The sequence below is a fragment of the Triticum aestivum genome, chromosome 3B (genome assembly GCF_018294505.1).
Source record: "Triticum aestivum cultivar Chinese Spring chromosome 3B, IWGSC CS RefSeq v2.1, whole genome shotgun sequence".
NCBI lineage: Eukaryota > Viridiplantae > Streptophyta > Magnoliopsida > Poales > Poaceae > Triticum > Triticum aestivum.
In genome coordinates, this window is record NC_057801.1 from 583,453,437 (window position 1) to 583,479,681 (window position 26,245).

The 26,245-nt window shown below is 44.4% G+C and overlaps 1 protein-coding gene across 1 annotated transcript; it reads left to right on the plus strand.

Annotated features, from left to right (window-relative positions):
* LOC123067610 (uncharacterized) lies at nucleotides 1-1,454 on the plus strand. Its single transcript, XM_044490336.1, has 2 exons — nucleotides 1-6; nucleotides 450-1,454. The coding sequence occupies exons 1-2, from the start codon at nucleotides 1-3 to the stop codon at nucleotides 1,263-1,265; spliced, it is 822 nt and encodes a 273-aa protein (XP_044346271.1). The 3' UTR covers nucleotides 1,266-1,454.
* The last annotated feature ends 24,791 nt before the right edge of the window (nucleotides 1,455-26,245 follow it).

Below are 26,245 nucleotides of genomic sequence, written 5' to 3' on the forward strand. Positions count from 1 at the left end.
ATGGTCGTCTGTGTGTCTGTCTCGATAGTGTATACCTCTGGGTGTCCTATCCTATTGTGTCATCAGTTGCTCAGCTCGTATTTACTGCCCGGTCTGAAGTTGCGCCGCGCCGAAGCGATGAGATCCTCGTAGTGATTGTAACCAGTCAACGGAGGTATTCATTGCCTCGGAGCAGCAGAATGAGGTAATAGCACCCCAGGTACCCTAACTTGCATCCAATGTGATGATCTAGTCCCAAACTTGCAAAACTAGACCAACTCATACCTCAACTTGCAACTCATGTGATGATTTAGTCCCAGGCCAATCACAGCTCGACAATTGGCAGCCAGGTGGCTGGACGGTCAGCGCACGCACTTTTGCAAAAACGTCCCTGCCTTTTTCCCTATTCAACCCGCATTCTCTCCACCTGAATTAAATCTGCCGGAACGAATCCTCCACTTCACCCGTAGAGGGTGTCGGTGCTCGCCTCGGCGCGCGGCCTCGTCTGCCTCCGCGGCTGCGCCACCGGTTTCTACTACATCGCCAACCGGCTCACCTTCCGCCGCGTGCGCCTCCCCTACCAGAACCGCGACCACCGGCTCGACGCCGACCCGGCCGTCGTCATCGCCTTCGAGGACGACGACGTGGGCGCCGCCGGCGCCGTCGGCTTCCGCCACTACCACGTCGTCGTCACCTACCAGGTCCACGACGGCGTCTGGGCCGTCGAGTCCTTCTCCACCCGCACCTGGGACTGGCGCGTCGGGGACGACATCTGCGCGCCCGAGACGGTCGTCGCCCAGTCCGGGGTCGGCGCGCGCGACCGCGCCTTCTTCCGCACCACCATCGGCCACATCCTCTGCTACACCCCGGAGACGGGCTGCGTCGACCTCATCCCCGCGCCCCAGGAGGTCGAGGGCCGCAAGGACTGGGAGATCGGCGAGATGGAGGGCAACTTCTGCGTCGCCTGCGTCGACCAGCCCGCCAAGGAGGTGGCCGTGCTCTACATGGTGCCCGGCGACGGCGCCGACCAGGTCACCTGGGCCTGGGTGGGCCAGTTCCACGCCAACAAGATGGGCTACCACGGGCCACGGCAGGATGACCCTGCTCCGCTCCAGGGCGCCGCCGAGGTGGTCATGTGGGATCCTTTCGAGCAGCTCGTGCTCGCCGTCGACTTCGATGGCAGGGTCACCCGCTCCATCGGCCCCCTCTCCGGCGGGATGTACTACTCGGATTTCATCCCCTACGTCAACTCATACGCCGACATCTACAGGTACTGCTCAGATTAAACTCGATCCAGCCTCCTCTACTCTGTTTTGCCGCTTGCATTATTATTATTGGATCTTTTTGATCGGTTTAATTCAGAGACTTTGATGTTTCTGAATCTGATGTGAAAGCATGTCCACATCTGCAGAACTGTGCTGACTAGTAGTAGATCGATGCATATTGAATATATATACGTGTTGACTGTCCCTGTATTGACTAGGAGTAGCTCGGGATGAGCACGTCCTCCACCGTTGCCTGTTCCAGCTGCGTCGCGGCCTTCCGCTCGATCGCCGCGCGCGCCGCGTCGGAAGCGCGCAGGATGTGCACCGTCCGCAGCAGCGCGACCAGGAATTTCGCGGTCACCATGCTCCCCGAGCCCTTGTCCGCGGGGAGGCTCGCGACCACCGCCTCCAGGAGGTCTCTCTGCTCCACCTCCGACGAGACCGGCGCGGACGCGCGGCGCCACCTCATGGACCTCGACAGCCCCGGGAGGGTGGCCTTGGCGTAGGACACGAGGCAGCCCTCCAAAGCCTCCGTCATCACGTCCTTGTGCGGCCATGGCCACCATCACCCGCTTGTACATGTGCGGACCGAGCACGGCCAGGTCGCCGAACCAGGAGCGCGACGTCGCCGACGAGCGCGCGGCGATGGCGTCCATGCAGCGGGCGACAATGCCGAGCTCCTCGGGTGCGGCAGCAGCTCCTCGCAGGACTTGAGCGCCTTGGTGGAGGAGCACAGACTGCGAGAGGTAGGCCTCGGCGCGTGCGGCCAGGTTGTCCTCGGAGTGCTCCTCCGTCATCTCCAGGTACTCGGCCGCGCACCGCAGCAGGGCGACGTTCCAGGGTGTGAGCTCGACGCGGACGCCGTAGCAGAACTTGGCGCCGCCTCGAAGGTGCCTGGCCCGCCGGGAAAGTCCGGGAAGGTGATGCGGTACGACTTGCCGTCATGCATCCTAACATGCTGCTGCTCCTCGTCCCCGTCCTCCTCCTCTGCTTCCTCAATCTCTGTTTCTGCCGCAGCATGCTCTTCGACATTGCCTTCAGAACTCCCATGCCGACGCCGCCGCTGGCCCTCTAGACGCTGCTCGTCCTGCTCGGCAAGCAGGCGGCTGATGTTGCGGCTCTTGGACATGAGCAGGAACTGCGCGCGCAAGCACCAACTTCTCCGCGGAATTTCGTCGAGCACAGATTTAATTCAGGTGGGGGTTCATGTGGGGGGTAACTGCAGGTTGAATCAGTGAAACGGCAGGGGGGTTTGTGCAAAACTGCAGGCGCTGACCGGCCAGCCACTTGGCAGCCAATTGGCGAGCTCTGATTGGTCTGGGACTAAAACATCACATTGGTTGCAAGTTGGGGTATGAGTTGATCTAGTTTTGCAAGTTTGGGACTAGATCATCACATTGGGTGCAAGTTAGGGTACCTGGCGAGCTCTGATTGGTCTGGGACTAAAACATCACATTGGTTGCAAGTTGGGGTATGAGTTGATCTAGTTTTGCAAGTTTGGGACTAGATCATCACATTGGGTGCAAGTTAGGGTACCTGGGATGCTATTACCTCCAGCAGAATATACTCTCGACAGAAAAATTAATTGGCCAACAGGGCTCTGCAACCTTAACACACTGCCGAGCTAGCTAGACGAACAGTGCGCGCTCAATCGTACTTCGTCGTTCGCCAAAACTGCACTCGGCGGGTTACTTGATACAATATCCAATGCCAAAATCTCCGGCTGTGGTTCCCATGTCGTTTTCGTCGGTGTGAGTGACTATATACTACTCCCTTCGTCACGTTTTTTCACATTAGTATAGTGTGAAAAAACGACTTATATTATGGGACGGAGGAAGTACTTGTTACCAACTGAAGAAACATATCAGTGGCAAACCACTGCTCTTTGGAATAAAACAGTTAACAGCCTGAAAAACGTTCTTATATTATGAGACAGAAAGAGTGGATTCACTATGCCACCCCCTTCGCGAACAGCAATGCTGTAGGTTAGCGCTAGCTGCTTTTTATTCGGCGCCTCGGCCGTCGGTCAGCAGATTCACTGACTTTTTTTTTGAAAGATTGACTAACTTTTGTAATTTTTTAGCTCTGTGAACTTATTCGGCCCTGAGATATGAGAGAGAGCGGCCTGAGTTTTGGCTCACGCGCATATTTATTGGACGCGACTATGTCGCGCTTCTAGCGAGATGTAGTGCAGACTCGCTCCACACCTACCAGAATGGGCCTCCCATCAGGGTCCACTGGTCTTCAGCACTCCCTTTTTTTTTGTTTCCGTTTCCCTTTTTTTTGCTATTTTTTACAATTTTTCTTATATTCCAAATTTTCCAATTATATCTATTATAAAAACGACTTTACATCCAGAAATCAAAAATATTTACCGCGAATTTGAAAAATGTTAAATGTGTATATAAACATGTTTCTAGTATATATGAATATTGTACAATGTGGTCCACGTCGCAAGAATGTACAATGTGTACGAAAAAAGGTAGACATCGAAACATTTTTTTTGTGAATACGCCCCTCGGATCTATAAAGAAGCCCAACCAATTACTCCATAAAGAGCACCCCACAAGAAGAGAATTTACAACAAGGACCCCTAGGGAGCCACACAACCAATCTTGCCGGAACGAGTTGCTGGCGCGCCGCCGCTGTTACCGCTCCGCATATTCGCTGGCAATCCTCCATGATAGACAGGAAGTCAGCTATCTTATGCCCAAAGGACCACCCCAAGAACCTCCACACCAAAGCAAGAGCCCACCTCGCTCAGACGAAGAAGAAGACATGGGACAAGAACTCACTAAGCAGGTTGCTGCCTCCGCCGCACCAACCATGCCCCGAGCACCAAGACTCATCGGATTGATAAATCTGAGAAGACACTACTCCAGCCACTTGCCAACTCTGCCCAAAGCTTCGTCGGGAAAGGGGATCTAGCATCGACACACTTATTCCAAACGGACACCTTCAATCCCAACTCAATGGTGCCGCCAAGACCACTACCCTACTATCTAGACGCGGCCCCCCAGATCTGGGGCTCCCTCGCTCTCCCGCTGCTGGAGCAGCAGACGGAGAGGGAGGGAACCATCGGTCTGGCCAATGGCATAGACATCAAAAAATATATATGAAAAAATGTCAATCATGTATTTAAAAATTGTAAAGGTGTATAAAATTTTTCATCTTCTATACAATTGTTTTTACAATATGTATGAAAAAAATAAGCAAAAGAAATGTATATGAAAAAGTATCAATAATGTATTTGCAAATGTTAAGCCTGTATAAAAATATATATTTTTAAAAAGTAATTAACATCTACAAAAATTGTTCCTGATGTATACAAAATGTAGAATGCGCATGAAAAAAGAATACATCAATAAATGTATGTTTTAAAAATGTTAATGATGTACTTAAAAATGTTAAAGGTATAAACAAAAAATGTTCTAATGTATATACTGAAGGTAGATTGTGTATGCAAAAAAGTAGACATAAAAAATTATAGTATATTTTAGAAAATGTCAGTTATTAGTTTAGAACTATTTAACGTGTACATTTGTCCCCGAGATGTATGCAAAAATATTCCTTGTATTTGAAAAAATGTTAAACATATAAAAACCAATATTGCAATTCTATGTGAGAATAGAAAAAACTGGCGAAACCAAACAAGAAACAAAGAAAAATGAATAATTCAATGAAAAATGAAGAAGGAAAGAAAAAGAAAAAAGAAAGCTAAAAATACACTGCCAAAGAATTGAAAATAGTGAAGGAAACAAAGAAAAACATGAAAATAGTGAAACCAAGAAGGAAACAAAGAAAACCAAGAAAGAAACAAAGAAACCCAAATAAAAAATAAATAAAATAAGAACGATTAGAAAAACTCAGTGAAAACCAAGAAAGAACAAAAACCAAAAGAAAAGGAAATAAAAACCAAAAGAAGTTGTGAAAACCGATAAAAAACAAAGAAAACCGGTAAAAACAATAAAACAGTTTTTTTAAAAGAAACAAATAAAACCGAAGAAAACATAAAGAAAAAACAGAAGCGAACGAATCCAGCAAACGCGAGTGGCGTAGAAATGACGAAAAATGGGCCGACCCATTACTGTAACACACAGGAATAGCTTCCGACGGATCATACATCTTGCTATAAGTGAGGGGAGCTCCTATTGAGGCTGATACAAGGACTCGAACTCACGCCTACCGAATAAAGGAATGGTATAGCTAACCACTACGTCTTTCTAATGCCAGTGGTTGATAGCAACACAAAATTTTAAGAACCATCGTAGCCGCGCAATTTATTTATTATTTATTACACACTAGCACTTTGATTTTTCTATTATTATGAGAAGTTGTCTCTTTATAAAAAAGTTCATCAATTTTTGGAAAAAGTTCACGAATTTTTAAGAAGTTCATGAATTTGAACAAAAATTCATCAAACTTGAAAAAAAGTTTATCGATTTTGATTTTTTCATAGAATTATAAACAGTTCATCAATTTTGGAAAAATTTCATTGAATTTGAGAAGGGGTCATCGATTCAGAAAAAGTTTCACCAAATTTGAAAAAAGCTCATCATTGAATTTATTTATCCAATTTGAAAAGAAAAGTTCATCCTCTTTTAAGAAAAAATCATCGGATTTGAAAAAAAATCAAGATTTTTGGGGAAAAATGGTGCACTTTAGAAAAAAGAACAAGAAAAAGAAAAAAAGAATAAAAACATGTGTCTTAGGAAAACCGAGGAAGGTAATAAGTCGTAGACAAAAGCAAGGATAAACGAAGTCGGCGGGCTAGCCTAGTGGTCACTACTATTGTCTTGGAACACTCGGGTTGGGTGTTTGATTCTTGTTGCCTGCATCTTTTTTGAGTCTCTGGTTTAAATCGAAGAAAAGAAAAGTATATGAGCCGGCCCATCTTGGACGGCTTCGAGCGCCCATTTTTAAAATGCACAGTAATGGGCGCCTGGAGCGCCAAATAGGATTCGCCATAAGTGAAACATAGCTCACGCGGTATTTATTGGTCGAAATTGTTTGATCAATTGCTCGATTTTCGGATGAGCTGGACCTATTTAATGGGTTGAATTGAATTGGTGCCCGCTATATTTTTGGTATATTTTTAAGTTGTTTTTACCGCGGGAGCTATGTCGCCATTAGTGAAGTGGAGCGTGTTTGGACTAAGAAAAATGTCTCCATTACTGTGAGACATAACTCTGGCTAGCCCAGTACTCTAGGTAACTCTGTGTGAACTTTTTCTTTGTCTTTTTTTGTGGTTCTGACAGTTTGCCTCAGTTTTGTTGAGTTTCTATTTTTCTCTTCTTTAGTTTATAGTTTCATTTTCTTTTTTCTTCAGGTTTCTTTTACTTTTCTTTGTTTCTTTATTGGGTTTCTTCAGTTTTTTCTCATTTTATTTTTTCCAATATATGTTTATTTTTCATACATATTTTAAATATTTTGTATACATCAAGATTTTTTTTACAGAAGGTTAACATTTTTTAAATTTAGTTATGCTGTACATAATTTATACACATTATATATTTTTGATATACTACATGTAAATCATTTGTATACACATTTCTCTTTTTTTCAAATAAATGATACATTTTTTAAATATATGCTTTGATGTCTACTTTTTTTCATACACATTGTAATTTTTGTATACATTCAAAATATTACTTTTATACACATTATCACATTTCATATTCATGATAATATTTTTTCACATATTGGTTTTAATCATTTATCCTATTTTGTGTTAGTTTTTTTCATATACACGTGGAAATATTTAGTTTAATGCCATGAAATCTTTTTTTAGATTATGTGAAAATAATTAGTGTACAAAATTTCCCGAAAATGTTACAAATATATTTTGAACCATGCCACCATTTTTTGAATAGCATGTATATTTTTTGAGCCATACAATTTTTTTATTACGTGATTTGTTTTACATTGTATAAGTTTGTTAATATCACTTAGATTTCTCTTATAATGTGTTTTTTCTAATTTCACAAACATTTTGTTTGAATTTTATCAACATTTTTTATGTAGTAAATTTTTGTTTGGAATATATGTATTTAGAATATGTTTGGAAATATGAAGAAAAAACAAGAAACAATAAAGGAATTTTTTTAACCTGCGATACTACTTGGGCCTGCCATTAGTAGCGATGTTGCTGCGACACGCTGGTGTCTCGTTGTGGGCGAGACACAGTCGCTCACATTTTTACTCTTGGATCTAAGGCTCATGGTGACCACCATAGGGCCTGCAAGCTTCGTGGACGACATGTGGTCTGATTAGGCCCATATACTATTTCAGCTTTTTTCCAAATTTGTAAAAAAAAGATCTTAGAAAGTGTGTAAAAAAAGAAATGTTCTCAAAATCCTACTAGAAAAAAATCTATTCATCACATATGGTAAAAGATGTTTTTTACGGAATCACACATGATAAAAGTTCATACAAAGTAGTCATGTACACATCACATTTCAACATAAACATATGTCACAAACTTGAAATTAACATGGGCTTTTAAGAATGAACACATATGAAAAGTTTAAACATTCACATCAATTTCATCGACGACTTCATAAATAATTAAACATCCATTGCACATACACACATATAATCCGCATTGATTTCACACTAACAAATCGAGTGAAAACACACACAAAAAACTACACCTCCAGACCAGATGTCAAGGTTGTTACAGGGGACACGACGGGGGAGACGACATGGACACACAAGGCTAGGAGGGCTTGGGGCGGCGGAAGAGGCAACATGACTATTGTGGAGATCAAGACGGGCACGAGGAGGTGGGCGAGACAACAAGGCGGCGAGAGAGGTCAAAGGGGAGGCACAGAGAGTGTGGAATGTTAGTGGCGGTGCGAGTGTGCCACTCCCTTCTAGGGTTGGTGCAACGACAGAGGAGGCACATGAAGTGGGATCAACTTCTTATCTTTGAAGAATCCTACAACTACACTTTCAAAATATTAAATTAAATCCTCACCATATTGTTTCGTCCTCAACAATTGTTGTGTGATGTCAATCTCATATTCAATTGACAAAGTTCTCTACCTGCCGCTTCACATCAAGGGAGTGACCTAGTCCACGTTGATCTCCGATCCAACAACCACCACTCGTTAGTGGATCATGATTCAAAATCCGACAACATCACTTGTTCCATATCTTGTCTTTCCCTAGCTTTCCTTCATCATAATGGCTAAAGCCTCGGAATCCTTATGGGGAGCATGATATGTATTATATGAGGGTTCAAACCATAGCTGCACTTGCCCCGACTAGTGAAAGGATCGATATAATTGACTAGAGGGGGGGGTGAATAGGCAACTAACAATTTTTAGCTTTTCTTTACCAAATTAAACTTTGCATCAAAGTAGGTTGTCTAGATATGCAACTAGGTGAACAACCTATATGATGCAACAACAACTAGCACACAAGCAAGCAAGGGATATAACACAAGTAAGCTTGCAAAAGTAAAGACACGAGATAACCAAGAGTGGAGCCGGTGGAGACGAGGATGTGTTACCGAAGTTCCTTCCTTTTGAGGGGAAGTACGTCTCCGTTAGAGCGGTGTGGAGGCACAATGCTCCCCAAGAAGCCACTAGGGCCACCGTATTCTCCTCACGCCCTCACACAATGCGAGATGCCGTGATTCCACTATTGGTGCCCTTGAAGGTGGCGACCGAACCTTTACAAACAAGGTTGGGGCAATCTCCACAACTTAATTGGAGGCTCCCAATGACACCACGAAGCTTCACCACAATGGACTATGGCTCCGAGGTGACCTCAACCGTCTAGGGTGCTCAACCACCCAAGAGTAACAGGATCCGCTAGGGATTAGGCGGGGGAATCAAATTTCTCTTGGTGAAAGTGTAGATCGGGGCCTTCTCAACCAATCCCGAGCAAGTCAACAAGTTTGATTGGCTAGAGAGAGAGATCGGGCGAAAATGGAGCTTGGAGCAACAATGGAGCTTAGGGATGGAAGAGGTGACTCTTCTTGGAGAAGAAGACCCCCTTATATAGTGGGGGGACAATTCCAACCGTTACTCACCACTCAGCCTGCGACCCGCGGTACTACCGCACCATAGGAGCGGTACTACCGCAAGGGCCTGCGGTACTACCGCGGCGGACCGCGGTACTACCATGGGCGTGACAGAGCCTGGACCTGAACAGAAGAGCACAAACAGGGCTCGGTAGAACCGCAGGCGCGGTACTACCGCGACCCTGTGCGGTACTACCGCAGGACAGCCACAGTCCAGGCACGGTAGTCACAGATGTAAAAAATTACATCCGTGACTACCTCCACTGAGATTTTATCGATGCAAAAATCCGACACGGTACTACCGCGATCCAGGGGTGCGGTACTACCATGAGGGGTGCGGATGTAAAAAATTACATCCGCCCCTACCTTCGCTCCTGCTGCTGTACCTGGCCAGGAAACACGGTACTACCGCGCCGCAGCACGGTACTACCGCGTAGGGCGCGGATGTAAAAAAATTACATCCGCCCCTACTACCGCTTGTGCAGCGGCGCCAGGCCAGAACTCACGGTACTACCGCTTAGGAGGAGCGGTACTATCGTGGAAGCCCACGGTACTACCATGCGGGAGCCCGGTACTACCGCTGGCTCCTGCGGTAGTACTGCTCCGCCAGCCTGAGAAGAGCAACTCGGAGTCCTTTATTCCGCAGAGACAAGGTGAGACGGAGTAGAACTCCAAAGAGCCAAAGGAAAGGCGGTGCAAAAGGGACGTGTACGTGAGATTCCACCCAAACCTTTCCAAAGCGGACCCCCTCTTAATAGTACGGCTTTCCTACGACTCAACTCCACCGAAAAGAACCGTAGAGAAACGCCGTCTTCAATAATCTTCGAGGGGCACCAAATCGTCTTGTGTTTAGTCATGATATATTTGAAAAGCTCAGTACACACGATTAGTCCGCAAAAGCATTGTCACCAATCACCAAAACTACTAAGGGACAAGAATGCCCTTACAATCTCCCCCTTTTTGGTGGATTAATGACAATACGGGATTTGCACAAATGGAAAGAATATAGCACAAGCAAACCCCATATCTCTAGAATATAGACGAGCTCCCCCTAGATTCATGCTATAGAGTAAAGTGCTTTGGATTGCACGGCACGAATACTAGGATCACCACTCCTCCTATATTTTAGAGACAAAGCATATCGTGCAAAGATAAGGCTAACACTAAACAAGATAGTAAATATGAGCATAACATAAAAAGCACGATATAGCATAAGCTCAATAAGGTAATAAGGTACGATAGAGTGCATATGTCTTACACCATATGATAAACTTAGTCTCACGAGCACAACCAAACCAAAGCAAACAAGTTCAACAGACGGAAAGCAAAGCGAACGGCGAAGCACACAACACACAACACGCAAATCCTACTCTCTCTCCCCCTTTGGCATCGAGACACCAAAAAGGCAGAGAGGGCACCTACAACACGGGTGGTAGCTCAGGCAGAAAACGACTCCTCGTCGCCAGACTCCGCAGCAGGAATGTACTCCTCCTCAGAATCGGTCCACTTGTAGCCCTGCTTAGCCATCCAGGCAGCCTCGGGGGTGATGTGCCTCTCAGAGCCGCTGGCCACGTCCTCGCCGCACGCCCTCAAAATCCTGTTGTCGTGACGGCGACCCTCCTTCTGAGCAACATGGGCCTTGTACTGACTCTGGACTTGCATGCAGAAAAGCCTCATCATCTTGATCTTCAGCTTCTTCGCCCAAGAGGGCTCAGCAGAGGGAGTAGTGAAAGCAGAACGGTCCTCAGCAGCTTCTTCCTCCTCAATCTCCTCCTCATCCACAGCCATCGTGGCAGCCTCTGCGGAAGTGGTGGTGTTAGCCCATTGGGGCTTGATGCGAAGCCTGATGGGCTCATGACGGATCTAGCCTGGAGCTTCAAACTCATCATTGGGAAAGTGCTTCTCCCAAGTCTTGGAGATCAGGTGAAACAGGTAAGGCCCATAGATGGGGACCTTACGGTTGAACACGGAGAGCTGAAGCTCACACCACATGATATGTGAGACATCAAGCGGCTGAGTCTGAGCCTGACAGGCCTCCTCACAAAGGAGCATCATGTCAACGAGGTAAGCATGCACCTGGCCCATGTCACCAATGCGTGGGAAGAGGGTGTTCCGGAAGAGCCGATGCATGATGTCAAGGAAGGGGTTAAGCACCCACACCTTCTTATTGATGGGAAGAGTCTTTTGAACAAGGAATGGCATGAGCTTGTTCTTGTTGGTAGACTCAGAGTTAGCATGAGGGCGAACTCCAACTGGCGTGTCGAGCCCTTCATCTGGAACGTTAAACAACTCCATGAACTCCTTCCATGTAGCAGACATCCGGCGACCATTGGTCATCCAAGTCATGGTCCTTGCGTCATCGACGCCGAAGTAGACCGAAGCAAAGAACTATGCTATGATCTATGGATCAAAATCCTTGTGGAAGGTGAGTAAGTGCTCAATGCCGAACTGCTCCACTAGATCCAAGGCCTCTCCAAAGTACCCATGGTGCTTGTCCTGCCTCATATGATGCATGTCAATATAGTGAACTTCCACGTAGAGGTTCTGCTTGGCCTTGATCACATCCAGATAGATCAGATTCTGCTGCTTGGTCTAGAAGAGATCATTGCCTCGCAAGTTAGCCGGGGATTCACATAGGGATTGAGCTTCCTTTGAATGACAAACTCGGCCTGGGGCATCTCATCCATGCCCATGACGGGCTCCTTCTGCTTGTTGGCGGTGTGCTTGGTCCTGCGTTGGGAAGCAGATGAACCCTCTGGAGCTTCATCTGGGTTGCGCAGCCGCTTTGTCCCTGTGTCACGACTGGGATTCGAGCGACGAGCAAGAGAACCGGAGCCACCACCTAGACACAAAACACAAGAACACGCACGGGAAACAAGACAGATCAATGCAAAAGACAAAGGCCAAAGCTAAAGGAAACAAATAAGCATTAGATCTGGACAGAAAAAGAGCGTTGTATGAATCTACGGTAGTACCGGGCCAGTGTACGGATGTAAAAAATTACATCCGCTCCCGCCGCGGTAGTACCGTGCCGGGGTGACACTGTAGTATCGCGCCTGGGGCGGAAGTAAGTTTTTACTTCCAGGCGCCAAGCGATAGTACCGCACCAAGGTACGGAAGTGCCACATGGCGCCAGATACAGGCGAGGCTGCGGTATTACCGCTCCAGGAGGAGCGGTAGTACCGCGCGTATCGAAAACCGCGACATCAAGTTGCGGATCTGGATCTAGAACCTCCGCACGACTACATCGGTACTACCGTTGATCAACCGGAACTATTTTGACTATCCACAAGGCATGCTTACTACACTACCACGCTCCTACGAATCCCTCTTGCACATATTTAGCCAAAAATCTCAAGGACACCACATGCATCTCCCCAAGACCAAAAAGCACATGGAAGGACGAAAAGGAGAGGAACTTGGGGAAAAACCTTGGTCCATGGCAAGAGGGCGAGGTGGGGAACGATCCCACCGGTCGGAATCCGAGGAGAGCGACCGGAGATGGAGATCCGGCGAAGGCCTCCGGCGCCGTTCTTGGGCAGGAGAGAGAGAGACGGGTGGGGAATAGAGATGAATGGGTATGGGGGAGTTAGAACTCCCCCTGTCCCGCTCTTAACCCCCACCTGCTCGCGTGGGCGCGGAAGTACCGCGGGTCATCGCGGTAGTACCGCCCGAGCAAAAGTACCACGCACTGGGCGGTAGTACCGCTCTTCCAGCGGCAGTAAAAAATTACTGCCGTGATGGTAGCGGTAGTACCATGCCCCTGGGAGGCAACTGAGCAAGCGCAAAGCTACCAACTCCCGCGGTAGTACCGTGGCTTGCCACGGTAGGACCGTAACCCAAGAAAGTGCAAGTTTCACACAAGAGAAAAAGAGCAAAAGCAAAACAACCTTTGGAAACACCGAATAACAAAGAGGCGAACACGAACAACAACACAAACTCAACACAGGGAAGAGGAAAGCACAAGACAACAAAGACCAACCACGAGACACAACCTCTCCAAGGAGAGGGCGGTGGCCGGAGCCACCTATGTTTGAGTCAATTGGTATGGCACCGCGAAGAATTATCCTTGGGCCCATGACCAAAACTCGTCTTTGAAGCACAAGTACCATAAAAATGGCTAATGTGAAAGAGTTGATCAATTTATGCAGAATGCGGGAGGGAGAGTTCATTGAGAGAACAACACTCCCCCTATGTCCATGCCTACACCTAAACTAGACAACAAGTTGAGTGTGGTGGGATGTGCAAGGGTTCAATTCACATTGCTTGAATCAATGATATTTAGCTCATGCCTTAACTCGCGAAATCTTGCTTCATCCAAGGGCTTCGTGAAAATATCTGCAAGGTTATCATGAGTGTTGACATACTTGAGCTCGATCTCCCCTCGGCTAATATGATCCCGGATGAAGTGATACCGAATCTCAATATGCTTCGTCTTGAAGTGTTGCACCGGGTTGAGAGAAATCTTGATGGCACTTTCATTGTCACACCAAAGAGGCACTTTGTCACAAATCACACCGTAATCCTTTAAAGTTCGCCTCATCCATAAGAGTTGAGCACAACAACTACCGGTCGCCACATATTCCGCTTCGGTGGACGAGAGAGACACACAACTTTGCTTGTTGGAAGACCAACTTACCAAAGAGCAACCCAGAAATTGGCACCCTCCAGAAGTGGACTTCCTATCCACTTTGTCTCCCGCCCAATCAGAATCCGAATATCCTTCAAGCTTAAAGTTCGCTCCTCGTGGGTACCATAAGCCAAAGTTTGGGGTATGAGCCAAATATCGGAAGATTCGCTTGACCGCCATGATACGTCTCCAACGTATCTATAATTTTTGATTGCTCCATGCTACTTTATCTACTGTTTTAGGCAATATTGGGCTTTATTATCCACTTTTATATTATTTTTGGGACTAACCTATTAACCGGAGGCCCAACCCAGATTTGCTGTTTTATGCCTATTTCAGTGTTTCGAGGAAAAGGAATATCAGACGGAGTCAAAACAAAACGAAATCAACTGGAGAAGTTATTTTTGGAAGTAAAGCCACTCGATGGACTTGGAGTGCACGTCAGGAGATACGGGAGGTGCTCACGAGGGTGGGGGGGCGCCCCCCTGCCTCGTGGGGCCCCCGTAGCTCCTCCGACGTACTCCTTGCACCCATATATACCTACGTACCCTAAAACTTCCAGAAGAGAAGATAGATCGAGCGTTCTGCCGCCGCAAGCCTCTGTAGCCACCAAAAACCTCTCGGGAGCCCGTTCCGGCACCCTGCCGGAGGGGGATCCCATCACCGGTGGCCATCTTCATCATCCTGGCGCTATCCATGATGAGGAGGGAGTAGTTCACCCTCGGGGCTGAGGGTATGTACCAGTAGCTACGTGTTTGATCTCTCTCTCTCTCTCTCGTGTTCTCTCTCGTGTTCGTCTATGGCACGATCTTGATGTATCCCGAGCTTTGCTATTGTAGTTGGATCTTATGATGTTTCTCCCCCTCTACTCTCTTGTGATGAATTGAGTTTCCCCTTTGAAGTTATCTTATCGGATTGAGTCTTTTATGAGAACACTTGATGTATGTCTTGCGTGTTTATCTGTGATGACAATGGGATTTCACGTGCCACTTGATGTATGTTTGGGTGACCAACTTGCGGGTTCCGCCCATGAACCTATGCATAGGTTTTGGCACACGTTCTTGACTCTCCGGTAGAAACTTTGGGGCACTCTTTGAAGTACTTTGTGTTGGTTGGATGAATCTGAGATTGTGTGATGCATATCGTATAATCATGCCCACGGATACTTGAGGTGACAATGGAGTATCTAGGTGACATTAGGGTTTTGGTTGATTTGTGTCTTAAGGTGTTATTCTAGTACGAACTCTTTTATAGATCGACCCGAAAGAATAACTTTGAGGTGGTTTCGTACCCTACCATAATCTCTACATTTGTTCTCCGCTATTAGTGGCTTTGGAGTGACTCTTTGTTGCATGTTGAGGGCTTGTTATATGATCTATCTATGTTATTATTGTTGAGAGAACTTGCACTAGTGAAAGTATGAACCCTAGGCCTTGTTTCCTATCATTGCAATACCGTTTACGCTCACGTTTATCACTTGTTACCTTGCTGTTTTTATATTTTCAGATTACAAAAACCTATATCTACCATCCATATTGCACTTGTATCACCATCTCTTCACCGAACTAGTGCACCTATACAATTTACCATTGTATTGGGTGTGTTGGGGACACAAGAGACTCTTTGTTATTTAGTTGCAGGGTTGCTTGAGAGAGACCATCTTCATCCTACGCCTCCTACGGATTGATAAAACTTAGGTCATCCACTTGAGGGAAATTTGCTACTGTCCTACAAACCTGTGCACTTGCAGGCTCAACAACGTCTACAAGAAGAAGGTTGTGTAGTAGACATCAAGCTCTTTTCTGGCGCCGTTGCCGGGGAGGCTAGGTAAGTGAAGGTATATCTTTAGATCTTGCAACCGAATCTTTTTGTTTCTTGTTTTAGCACTAGTTAGTCTATAAAAGAAAATTACAAAAAAAATGGAATTAAGGATGCCTCATATGCTTCGTCTTTTTAATATCTTTCGTGAGTATGATGGAAAAGAAAATTGTGCTCAAGTGATAGAAGAAGAAATCTATAGAATGTTTGATACTAAATCTTTGTATGATGAGCATGATTGCAATGTTGTTAGTATGAATTCCTTGAATATCCATGATGCTAATGATATGCAAAGCCACAAGCTTGGGGAAGCTATGTTTGATGAAGATGATATTTTTTGTCCCCCAAGCTTTGATGAGCAAATTTACTATGATGAAAGCATGCCTCCTATCTATGATGATTATTGTGATGACACATATGCTTTAAAGAATAATGATAACCATGAAACTTGTCATCTTGATCCTAATTTTAAATCATATGATAGTTATTTTGTTGCGTTTGCTCCCACTACTATTCATGAGAAGAATTTTGCTTATGTGGAGAGTAGTAAATTTTCTATGCTAGTAGATCATGAAAAGAATGCTTTAGGTTCTGTTTATATTGTTGAATTCATTCATTATGCTACTGAAAATTATTATGAGGGAGGAATATATGCTTGTAGGAATTGCAATAATATCAAGTTTCCTCTCTATGTTCTTAAATTCTTGAAGCTATGCTTGTGTTACCTTCCTATGCTTGTTGATTATTGTTCCCATAAGTTTTTTGCTCACAAAATCCCTATGCATAGGAAGTGGGTTAGACTTAAATGTGCTAGTCATATGCTTCATGATGCTCCCGTTATGTTTCAATTCTTATCTCCTATGTGAGCATCATTGAAATCATCATGCCTAGCTAGAAAGGCATTAAAGAAAAGCGCTTGTTGGGAGACAACCCAATACTTATCCTTACTGTTTTTGTGTGTTCACATTATTATGCTACTGTAGTAATCATGTTTTATAGCTTTTGTTTCAATAAAGTGCCAAGTAAGACCTTTAGGATGGCTTACGGTGATAGTTGTGTTGATCCTGCTGAAAATCAGAAACTTTTGCACCCAGTAAATTAGTTTTGTTAATTCACAGAGACGTTCTTCTGATCTGATCCTTTTTGATCTGGATTAGTATATGAATTTCTTAGGACTTCCTAATTTGGTAGGATTTTTGGAGTTCCAGAAGTATACGTTTGATACAGATTACTACAGACTGTTCTGTTTTTGACAGATTCTGTTTTCTATGTGTTGTTTGCTTATTTTGATGAATCTACGAGTAGTATCGGAGGGTATGAGCCATAGATAAGTTGGAGTACAGTAGATATTACACCAATATGAATTTATAATTAGTTAATTACAGTAGCAATGTGGTGGTTTTGTTTTCTTTCACTAACGGAGCTTATAAGATTTCCTGTTGAGTTTTGTGTTGTGAAGTTTTCAAGTTTTGGGTAAAGATTCGACGGACTATGGAATAAGGAGTGGCAAGAGCCTAAGCTTGGGGATGCCCAAAGCACCCCAAGGTAATATTCAAGGACAACCAAGAGCCTAAGCTTGGGGATGCCCCGGAAGGCATCCCCTCTTTCGTCTTCGTCTATCGGTAACTTTACTTGGAGCTATATTTTTATTCACCACATGATATGTGTTTTGCTTGGAGTGTAATTTACTTTTGTTAGTTTTTGCTTGATGTTGTTTAGATTAACGTTTTGCATTTTTAGTTTCAATAAAAAATTCAAAGATAGCCTTTGCCATGCTTATTTTGCTAGTATACATGTTGCTGTTTGAAAACAGAAAGTTTACCGCTGTTGCAAAAATTCCCTAGAAAAGTCAGTGAGTGGTATAATGTTGAATATTTTTGCATATTGATATCTAATAAATTTATTACAGTGGGAATTTTATTTCATAATTTTTGGAGTCAGGGAAGTATTGATACTCTTGCATTCTTTACAGACTGTACTGTTTTGACAGATTGCTGTTATGTTTGCATTGTTTGCATATGTTTGCTTGTTTAATGATTCTATTTGAGGATAGGAGTATTAAATATGCAGAGGCATTTAGTATTCAATGTTGAATAATAATTTTAATGATTTGTTACAGTAGGAAATGATAAGGTTTTCATTGGTTTATACTAACCTATCTGACGAGTTCTTGTTGAGTTTGTTGTGAATGAAGCTTTTGATAAAAATAGAAACCATGATATGAGAGGAATTAAGGAGACACAAAGGTTCAAGCTTGGGGATGACCAAGGCACCCCAAGATAATATTTCAAGAAGTCTCAAGCATCTAAGCTTGGGGATGCCCCGGTAGGCATCCCACCTTTCTTCTTCAACAACTATCGGTTAGTATCGGTTGAGCCTAAGTTTTTGCTTCTTCACTTGAGTTTTGCTATCCTTGCAATGTAGTTTTCTTTAGCTTTGCTTGCTGTTTGAATAAAGTATCAAGATCTGAAATTCTTTAATGAGAGAGAGTCTTCCCATAGTTACATAATTATTTAGCTACTCATTGATCTTCACTTATATCTTTCGGAGTAGTTTGTTGTTGCTCTAGTGCTTCACTTATATCTTTTGGAGAATGGTGGTAGTTTTATTTTGGAGAAATAGTTGAACTCTCATGCTTCACTTAGATTATTTTGAGAGTCGTTAATAGCATGGTAATTTGCTTAATGTTAATATACTTAGTGTTCAAGATATGTCAAACTTTCTTTTGAGTGAATTGAATACTAAGATAAGTTTCATGCTTGATAATTGTTTTGAGATATGGAGGTGATAATATCAAAGTCGTGCTAGTTGGGTAATTGTGAATTTGAGAAATGCTTGTGTTGAAGTTTGCAAGTCTCGTAGCATGCACGTATGGTTAAAGTTGTGTAACAAATATGAAACATGAAGTGTACCTGGCTTGTGCATCCTTATGAGTGGCGGTCGGGGACGAGCGATGGTCTTTTCCTACCAATCTATCCCCCTAGGAGCATGCGTGTAGTACTTGATTTTTGATGGCTTCTAAATTTTTGCAATAAGTATATGAGTTCTTTTGACTAATGTTGAGTCCATGGATTATACGCACTCTCACCTTTCCGCCTTTGCTAGCCTCTTCGGTACCGTGCATTGCCCTTTCTCACCTTGAGAGTTGGTGCAAACTTCGCCGGTGCATCCAAACCCCGTGATACGATATGCTCTATCACACATAAACCTCCTTATATCTTCCTTAAAACAACCACCATACCTACCTATCATGGCATTTCCATAGCCATTCCGAGATATATTGCCATGCAACTTTCCACCATTCCGTTTATTATGACACGCTCCATCATTGTCATATTGCTAGCATGATCATGTAGTTGACATCGTATTTGTGGCAAGGCCACCGTTCATAATTCTTCCATACATGTCACTCATGATTCATTGCATATCCCGGTACATCGCCGGAGGCATTCATATAGAGTCATACTTTGTTCTAAGTATGGAGTTGTAAGAAAAATAAAAGTGTGATGATCATCATTATTAGAGCATTGTCCCAAGTGAGGAAAGGATGATGGAGACTATGATTCCCCCATAAGTCGGGATGAGACTCCGGACGAAAAAAAAGAGAGGCCAAAAAAGAAAAGAAAAGAGAAAGGCCCAAACAAAAAAAATGAGAGAAAAGGAGAGAAGGGACAATGCTACTATCCTTTTACCACACTTGTGCTTCAAAGTAGCACCAAGATCTTCATGATAGAGAGTCTCTCATTTTGTCACTTTCATATACTAGTGGGAATTTTTCATTATAGAACTTGGCTTGTATATTCCAAGGATGGGCTTCCTCAAAATGCCCTAGGTCTTCGTGAGCAAGCAAGTTGGATGCACACCCACTTATTTCTTTTGTAGAGCTTTCATATACTTATAGCTCTAGTGCATCTGTTGCATGGCAATCCCTACTCCTCATGTTGACATCAATTGATGGGCATCTCCATAGCCCGTTGATTAGCCTCGTCAATGTGAGACTTTCTCCTTTTTGTATTCTCCACACAATCCCCATCGTCATATTCTATTCCACCGATAGTGCTATATCCATGGCTCGCGCTCATGTATTGCGTGAAGGTTGAAAAAGTTTGAGATTATTTGAGTATGAAACAATTGCTTGGCTTGTCATCGGGGGTATAGAAGTTGGGAACATCTTTGTGTGACGAAAATGAAGCATAGCCTAACTATATGATTTTGTAGGGATGAACTTTCCTTTGCCATGCTATTTTGAGAAGACATGATTGCTTTATTAGTATGCTTGAAGTATTATTATTTTTATGTCAATATGAACTTTTGTCTTGAATCTTTCGGATCTGAATATTCATATCACAAGTAAGAAGAATTACATTGCAATTATGCCAAGTAGCACTCCGCATCAAAAATTCTTTTTTATCATTTACCTACTCGAGGACGAGCAGGAATTAAGCTTGGGGATGCTTGATACGTCTCCAACGTATCTATAATTTTTGATTGCTCCATGCTACTTTATCTACTGTTTTAGGCAATATTGGGCTTTATTATCCACTTTTATATTATTTTTGGGACTAACCTATTAACCGGAGGCCCAACCCAGGTTTGCTGTTTTATGCCTATTTCAGTGTTTCGAGGAAAAGGAATATCAGACGGAGTCAAAACGGAACGAAATCAACTAGAGAAGTTATTTTTGGAAGGAAAGCCACCCGATGGACTTGGAGTGCATGTCAGGAGATATGGGAGGTGCTCACGAGGGTGGGGGGCGCGCCCACCCCCCCGGGCGTGCCCCCTGCCTCGTGGGGCCCCCGTAGCTCCTCCGACGTACCCCTTGCACCCATATATACCTACGTACCCTAAAACTTCCAGAAGAGAAGATAGATCGGGAGTTCCGCCGCCGCAAGCCTTTGTAGCCACCAAAAACCTCTCGGGAGCCCATTCCGGCACCCTGCCGGAGGGGGATCCCATCACCGGTGGCCATCTTCATCATCCCGGCGCTATCCATGATGAGGAGGGAGTAGTTCACCCTCGGGGCTGAGGGTATGTACCAGTAGCTACGTGTTTGATCTCTCTCTCTCTCTCTCGTGTTCTCTCTCGTGTTCCTCTATGGCACGATCTTGATGTATCCCGAGCTTTGCTATTGTAGTTGGATCTTATGATGTTTCTCCCCCTCTACTCTCTTGTGATGAATTGAGTTTCCCCTTTGAAGTTATCTTATCAGATTGAGTCTTTTATGAGAACACTTGATGTATGTCTTGCCGTGTTTATCTGTGGTGACAATGGGATTTCACGTGCCACTTGATGTATGTTTTGGTGACCAACTTGCGGGTTCCGCCCATGAACCTATGCATAGGGGTTGGCACACATTCTTGACTCTCCTGTAGAAACTTTGGGGCACTCTTTGAAGTACTTTGTGTTGGTTGGATGAATCTGAGGTTGTGTGATGCATATCGTATAATCATGCCCACGGATACTTGAGGTGACAATGGAGTATCTAGGTGACATTGGGGTTTTGGTTGATTTGTGTCTTAAGGTGTTATTCTAGTACGAACTCTTTTATAGATCGATTCGAAAGAATAACTTTGTGGTGGTTTCGTACCCTACCATAATCTCTACGTTTGTTCTCCGCTATTAGTGGCTTTGGAGTGACTCTTTATTGCATGTTGAGGGCTTGTTATATGATCTATCTATGTTATTATTGTTGAGAGAACTTGCACTAGTGAAAGTATGAACCCTAGGCCTTGTTTCCTATCATTGCAATACCGTTTACGCTCACGTTTATCACTTGTTACCTTGCTGTTTTTATATTTTCAGATTACAAAAACCTATATCTACCATCCATATTGCACTTGTATCACCATCTCTTCGCCGAACTAGTGCACCTATACAATTTACCATTGTATTGGGTGTGTTGGGGACACAAGAGACTCTTTGTTATTTGGTTGGAGGGTTGCTTGAGAGAGACCATCTTCATCCTACGCCTCCTACGGATTGATAGACCTTAGGTCATCCACTTGAGGGAAATTTGCTACTGTCCTACAAACCTGTGCACTTGCAGGCTCAACAACGTCTACAAGAAGAAGGTTGTGTAGTAGACATCACGCCACATAGTGACTTTCCTTCAGTGCGGCTTGAAACCGTGCACATATTCCCACACTCAACATGATATCCGGTCTAGATGCACAAAGGTAAAGCAAGGAGCCAATCATGGAGCGATATACCATTTGATCCACCGCTTTACCATTGGGATCAATGTCAAGTTGGCACTTGGTAGGCATTGGAGTAGAAGCCGGCTTGACATCACTTAGCTTGAATCTTTTGAGCATGTCTTGAGTGTAATTGGCTTGGTTGATGAAGGTACCTTCTCTTCTTTGCCCCTTTCTTAGGCTTCCAACCACGTTCTCCATGAGATGACCTTGGGTGGTGAGCTTGGAAGCAATCTTCACGACACGACGCTCAAATTCCTCCTCGGATGTGGAAGGAGGAGGATTAACTTGATTATCCCGAGCGCCGTCTTGAGCTTGTTCTAGATCTTGAGCTTGCTCTTGATCGTGAACTTGCTCGAGGGGGAGAACTTGACCTTTGTCATCATTTGGTGGTTCACCACCATCTTGAGGTTGATCTTGCCCTTGGTCTTGTTTACGAGGTTGAGGGCCTTCACTTTGTTCTTCGGAAGCGTGTGGGTCTTGGGGAGGTGATGGGTCCACTAGAGTGGAGCATTGTCCTTCTCCTTTGGCCACAAGGGGTTCCTCAATGGGTAGAATATGACCAATACCCATTCTTCTTATGGCTTGGGGAGGAATTTCACCACCTACATCAAAAGTACCACTTTGCTCCACTTGGGAGCAGTTATTTTCGTCAAACTCCACATTACACATCTCCTCAATGAGTCCAGTGGACTTGTTGAGGACACGGCAAGCATGAGAGTTTGTAGCATAACCAACAAATATGCCCTCATAAGCTCTAGCCTCAAATTTAGACAAGCGAACACCTTTCTTGAGAATGAAACACTTACACCCGAACACCCGGAAGTACTTGAGGTTGGGCTTGTTACCGGTAAGTATTTCATAAGGAGTCTTGTTCAAGCCTTTGCGGAGATAGAGCCAATTGGATGCATGACATGCTGTGTTGATGGCTTCATCCCAAAAGTTGTATGGAGACTTGAACTCCTCCATCATGGTCCTTGCCGCATCCATCAACGTCCAGTTCTTCCTCTCCGCGACACCATTTTGTTGAGGGGTATATGGTGCGGCGTATTGATGCTTGATCCCCTCATCACTAAGAAACTCATCCAAGGTGTAGTTCTTGAACTCGGTGCCGTTGTCACTTCTTATTGTCATGATCTTTGCATCATGTTGACGTTGAGCTTAATTTGCAAAGTTGATGACGGTTTGTTGAGTTTCACTCTTCCTCTTGAAGAAATATACCCAAGTGTATCTTGAATAATCATCCACAATCACCAAGCAATACTTTCTACCTCCAAGACTATCAAAGGATGGAGGCCCAAAGAGATCCATGTGAAGGAGCTCCAAGGGTCTCTTCGAGTAGATGATAGTCGTGGGAGGGTGAGCCTTCTCATGAAGCTTTCCTTCAAAACAAGCACTGCAAGCACGATCTTTGGCAAAACTAACATTTGTTAGTCCACGGACATGGTCCCCCTTGAGAAGACTTTGCAAAGATCTCATGTTGACGTGGGCTAAACGGCGATGCCAAATCCATCCCACATCAACTTTAGCCATTAGGCATGTCGCGGTCTTAGTGGGTGTCACGCCCAATATGCGATACTATCCTAAAGAGACTCGAAGGTCCCACCAAGGATAGAACCGCATATTGATACGCTTTTGCAAGGTGGATATCATTACATCAACATTACATAATAGACGGGGATACATACATAAGGCATACAATGCCACATGAATACAACATCATACATAAGATCAACATCCGACTACGGATGAAACACAAATCGAAGCTCAAACGACATCCACCCTGCTAGCCCAGGCTGCCGACCTAGAACCTATCCCCTGATCGAAGAAGAAGCAGAAGAAGAACTCCAAAACAAGTAAACTGCACTCGCGTCATGTTCATCGCATAACTTGTACCTGCAACTGTTGTTGTAGTAATCTGTGAGCCACGAGGAATCAGCAATCCCATTACCATGGGTATCAAGACTAGCAAAGCTTAATGGGAAAGGAAGGGGTAAAGTGGTGAGGTTGCAGCAGCGACTAAGCATGATATGGTGGCTAACATACGCAAATGAGAGCGAGAAGAGGAGCAAAGGAACAGTCGTTGACTAGTAATGACCAAGAGGTGATCCTGAACTCCTACTTACGTCAATCATAACACAGAAACCGTTTTCACTTCCCGGACTCCGCCGAAAAGAGACCATCACGGCTACACACGTGGTTGATGCGTTTTAATTCGGATCAGGTGTCAAGTTATCTACAACCGGACATTAACAAATTCCCATCTACCACATAACCGCGGGCACGGCTTTCGAAAGATAATAACCCTGCAGGGGTGTCCCAACTTAGCCCATGATAAGCTCTCGCGATCAATGAAGGATATACCTTCTCCCAGTAAGACCCGATCAGTCTCGGAATCCCGGTTTACAAGACATTTCGATAATGGTAAAACAAGACCAACAAGACCGCCCGATGCGCCGACATCCCGATAGGAGCTGCACATATCTCGTTCTCAGGGCAACACCGGATGAGCAATCCGTACAACTAAAACCAGACCTCAAGTTTCCTTGAGGGGGCGCTGCAAAGGGCTCTAGTTCGGACCAACACTTAGACAAGCATTGGCCCGGGGGGGCTGAATAAAGATGACCCTTGAGAGAGCGACTCCCAAGGGAAAAGTAGGTGGTGGTGAGGCAAATGGTAAAACCAAGGTTGGGCCTTGCTGGAGGAGTTTTATTCAAAGCGAACTGTCAAGGGGGCCCATAAATCACCCGACCGTGTTAGGAACGCAAAATCCGGGAACATAACACCGGTATGACGGAAAACTAGGGCGGCAAGAGTGGAACAAAACACCAGGCATAAGGCCGAGCCTTCCACCCTTTACCAAATAGATAGATGCATTAATAATATAAGAGATAGTGTGATATCCCAACATAACCCTGTCCACCATGGAGCAATCTTCAACTTCACCTGCAACTAACAATGCTATAAGAGGGGCTGAGCAAAGCGGTAACATGGACAAACAACGGTTTGCTAGGGAGGGTGTCAAAGGTTAGAGGTTCATGGCAATTTGGGAGGCTTGAAGAGCAAATGATAGGAAGCGCAGCATAGCGATAGAACGAAGCAACTAGCATAGCAATGATAGTAGTGAGATCCAGGGTAGCGGTCATCTTGCCTGAAATCCCGCAAGGAAGAAGAACGAGTCCATGAAGAAGATGAAGCCACGAAGATGAACCACACGTAGACGAACGCATCCTCACGATCGCAACGAAACGGGAACTATCGAGAAGCACACAACATGGTAAAGACACCACACATGACAAGACATGATGCACAACAAGCATGATGCATGAGAAAGCTATATGAGGCTACTCATGGCAAGAGATGATGCAAACAAGAGCAACACATCAAGGCAAGTTTAAATGAGGCCGGAAACAACATATAACAATTCCGGTAAGTCCTCATATACAAGTTTCAAAGTTGGTCCAGATCTGAATAAACCTTATGTTCAAGTTGTTAAACAGCAAGTTAAGATGCACCAAGATGATCTACACGAGATTCTAGTCAAGTTACATATAAAGTTCGTTAGATTTGGAGCTACGGCCAAGAAGATATGAGCAAAACAAGTTAAACATGGCATTGATGCAAAATGCATACAAACATCAAGCAAACACTCCCAAACATGGATGCAACATGATAATATGAAACTACAAGCAAAATCAAGCAAGTTTCATATAGAGCACACTCAAAACGGAGCAATCGGTGCAACACATACACTCTATACAAGACATAACAACAATCTGTCCAAAACAGCAACTAGGCATATTGCAAGCATCAAAACAACAAGCTACAGCATCCCATCATAAGAACAAAAGGCATGGGCATAAAGTACAGGTGAAGCATGACAAAACATGAACACTGAGCTATCTCCAGAAATCACTAGAACATGCTCAAAAGGACATGGGAAGATTGCAAGTAATAACAGTTTCAGGCTTATCAGGAAATAACATCAGGTTGCAATGTTTAGAGCTATCAAACAACATGCTACAGGAACTTATCATGGCAAACAAAGGCATGGGATGAATCTACTAATTGCATAGCACAAATGTCCCTTACTGACCATGAGCCAAAAAGGACCAGAATATATGATGGCACCCATGTAAACATGGCAAGTTATATGACAGATTCATACATGGCAGGAACAACAATAAGTAGGCATGTTGGTGAGCTTGAATCACTCACCACAGAGCAATACTTGGCATGGCAAGGCAACCAACAGTAATAAGACAGGTTTATGAAGCTAAGCATGGCAAGAACAAGTTCATAGAGTACATGGATCACTAACAAAGCT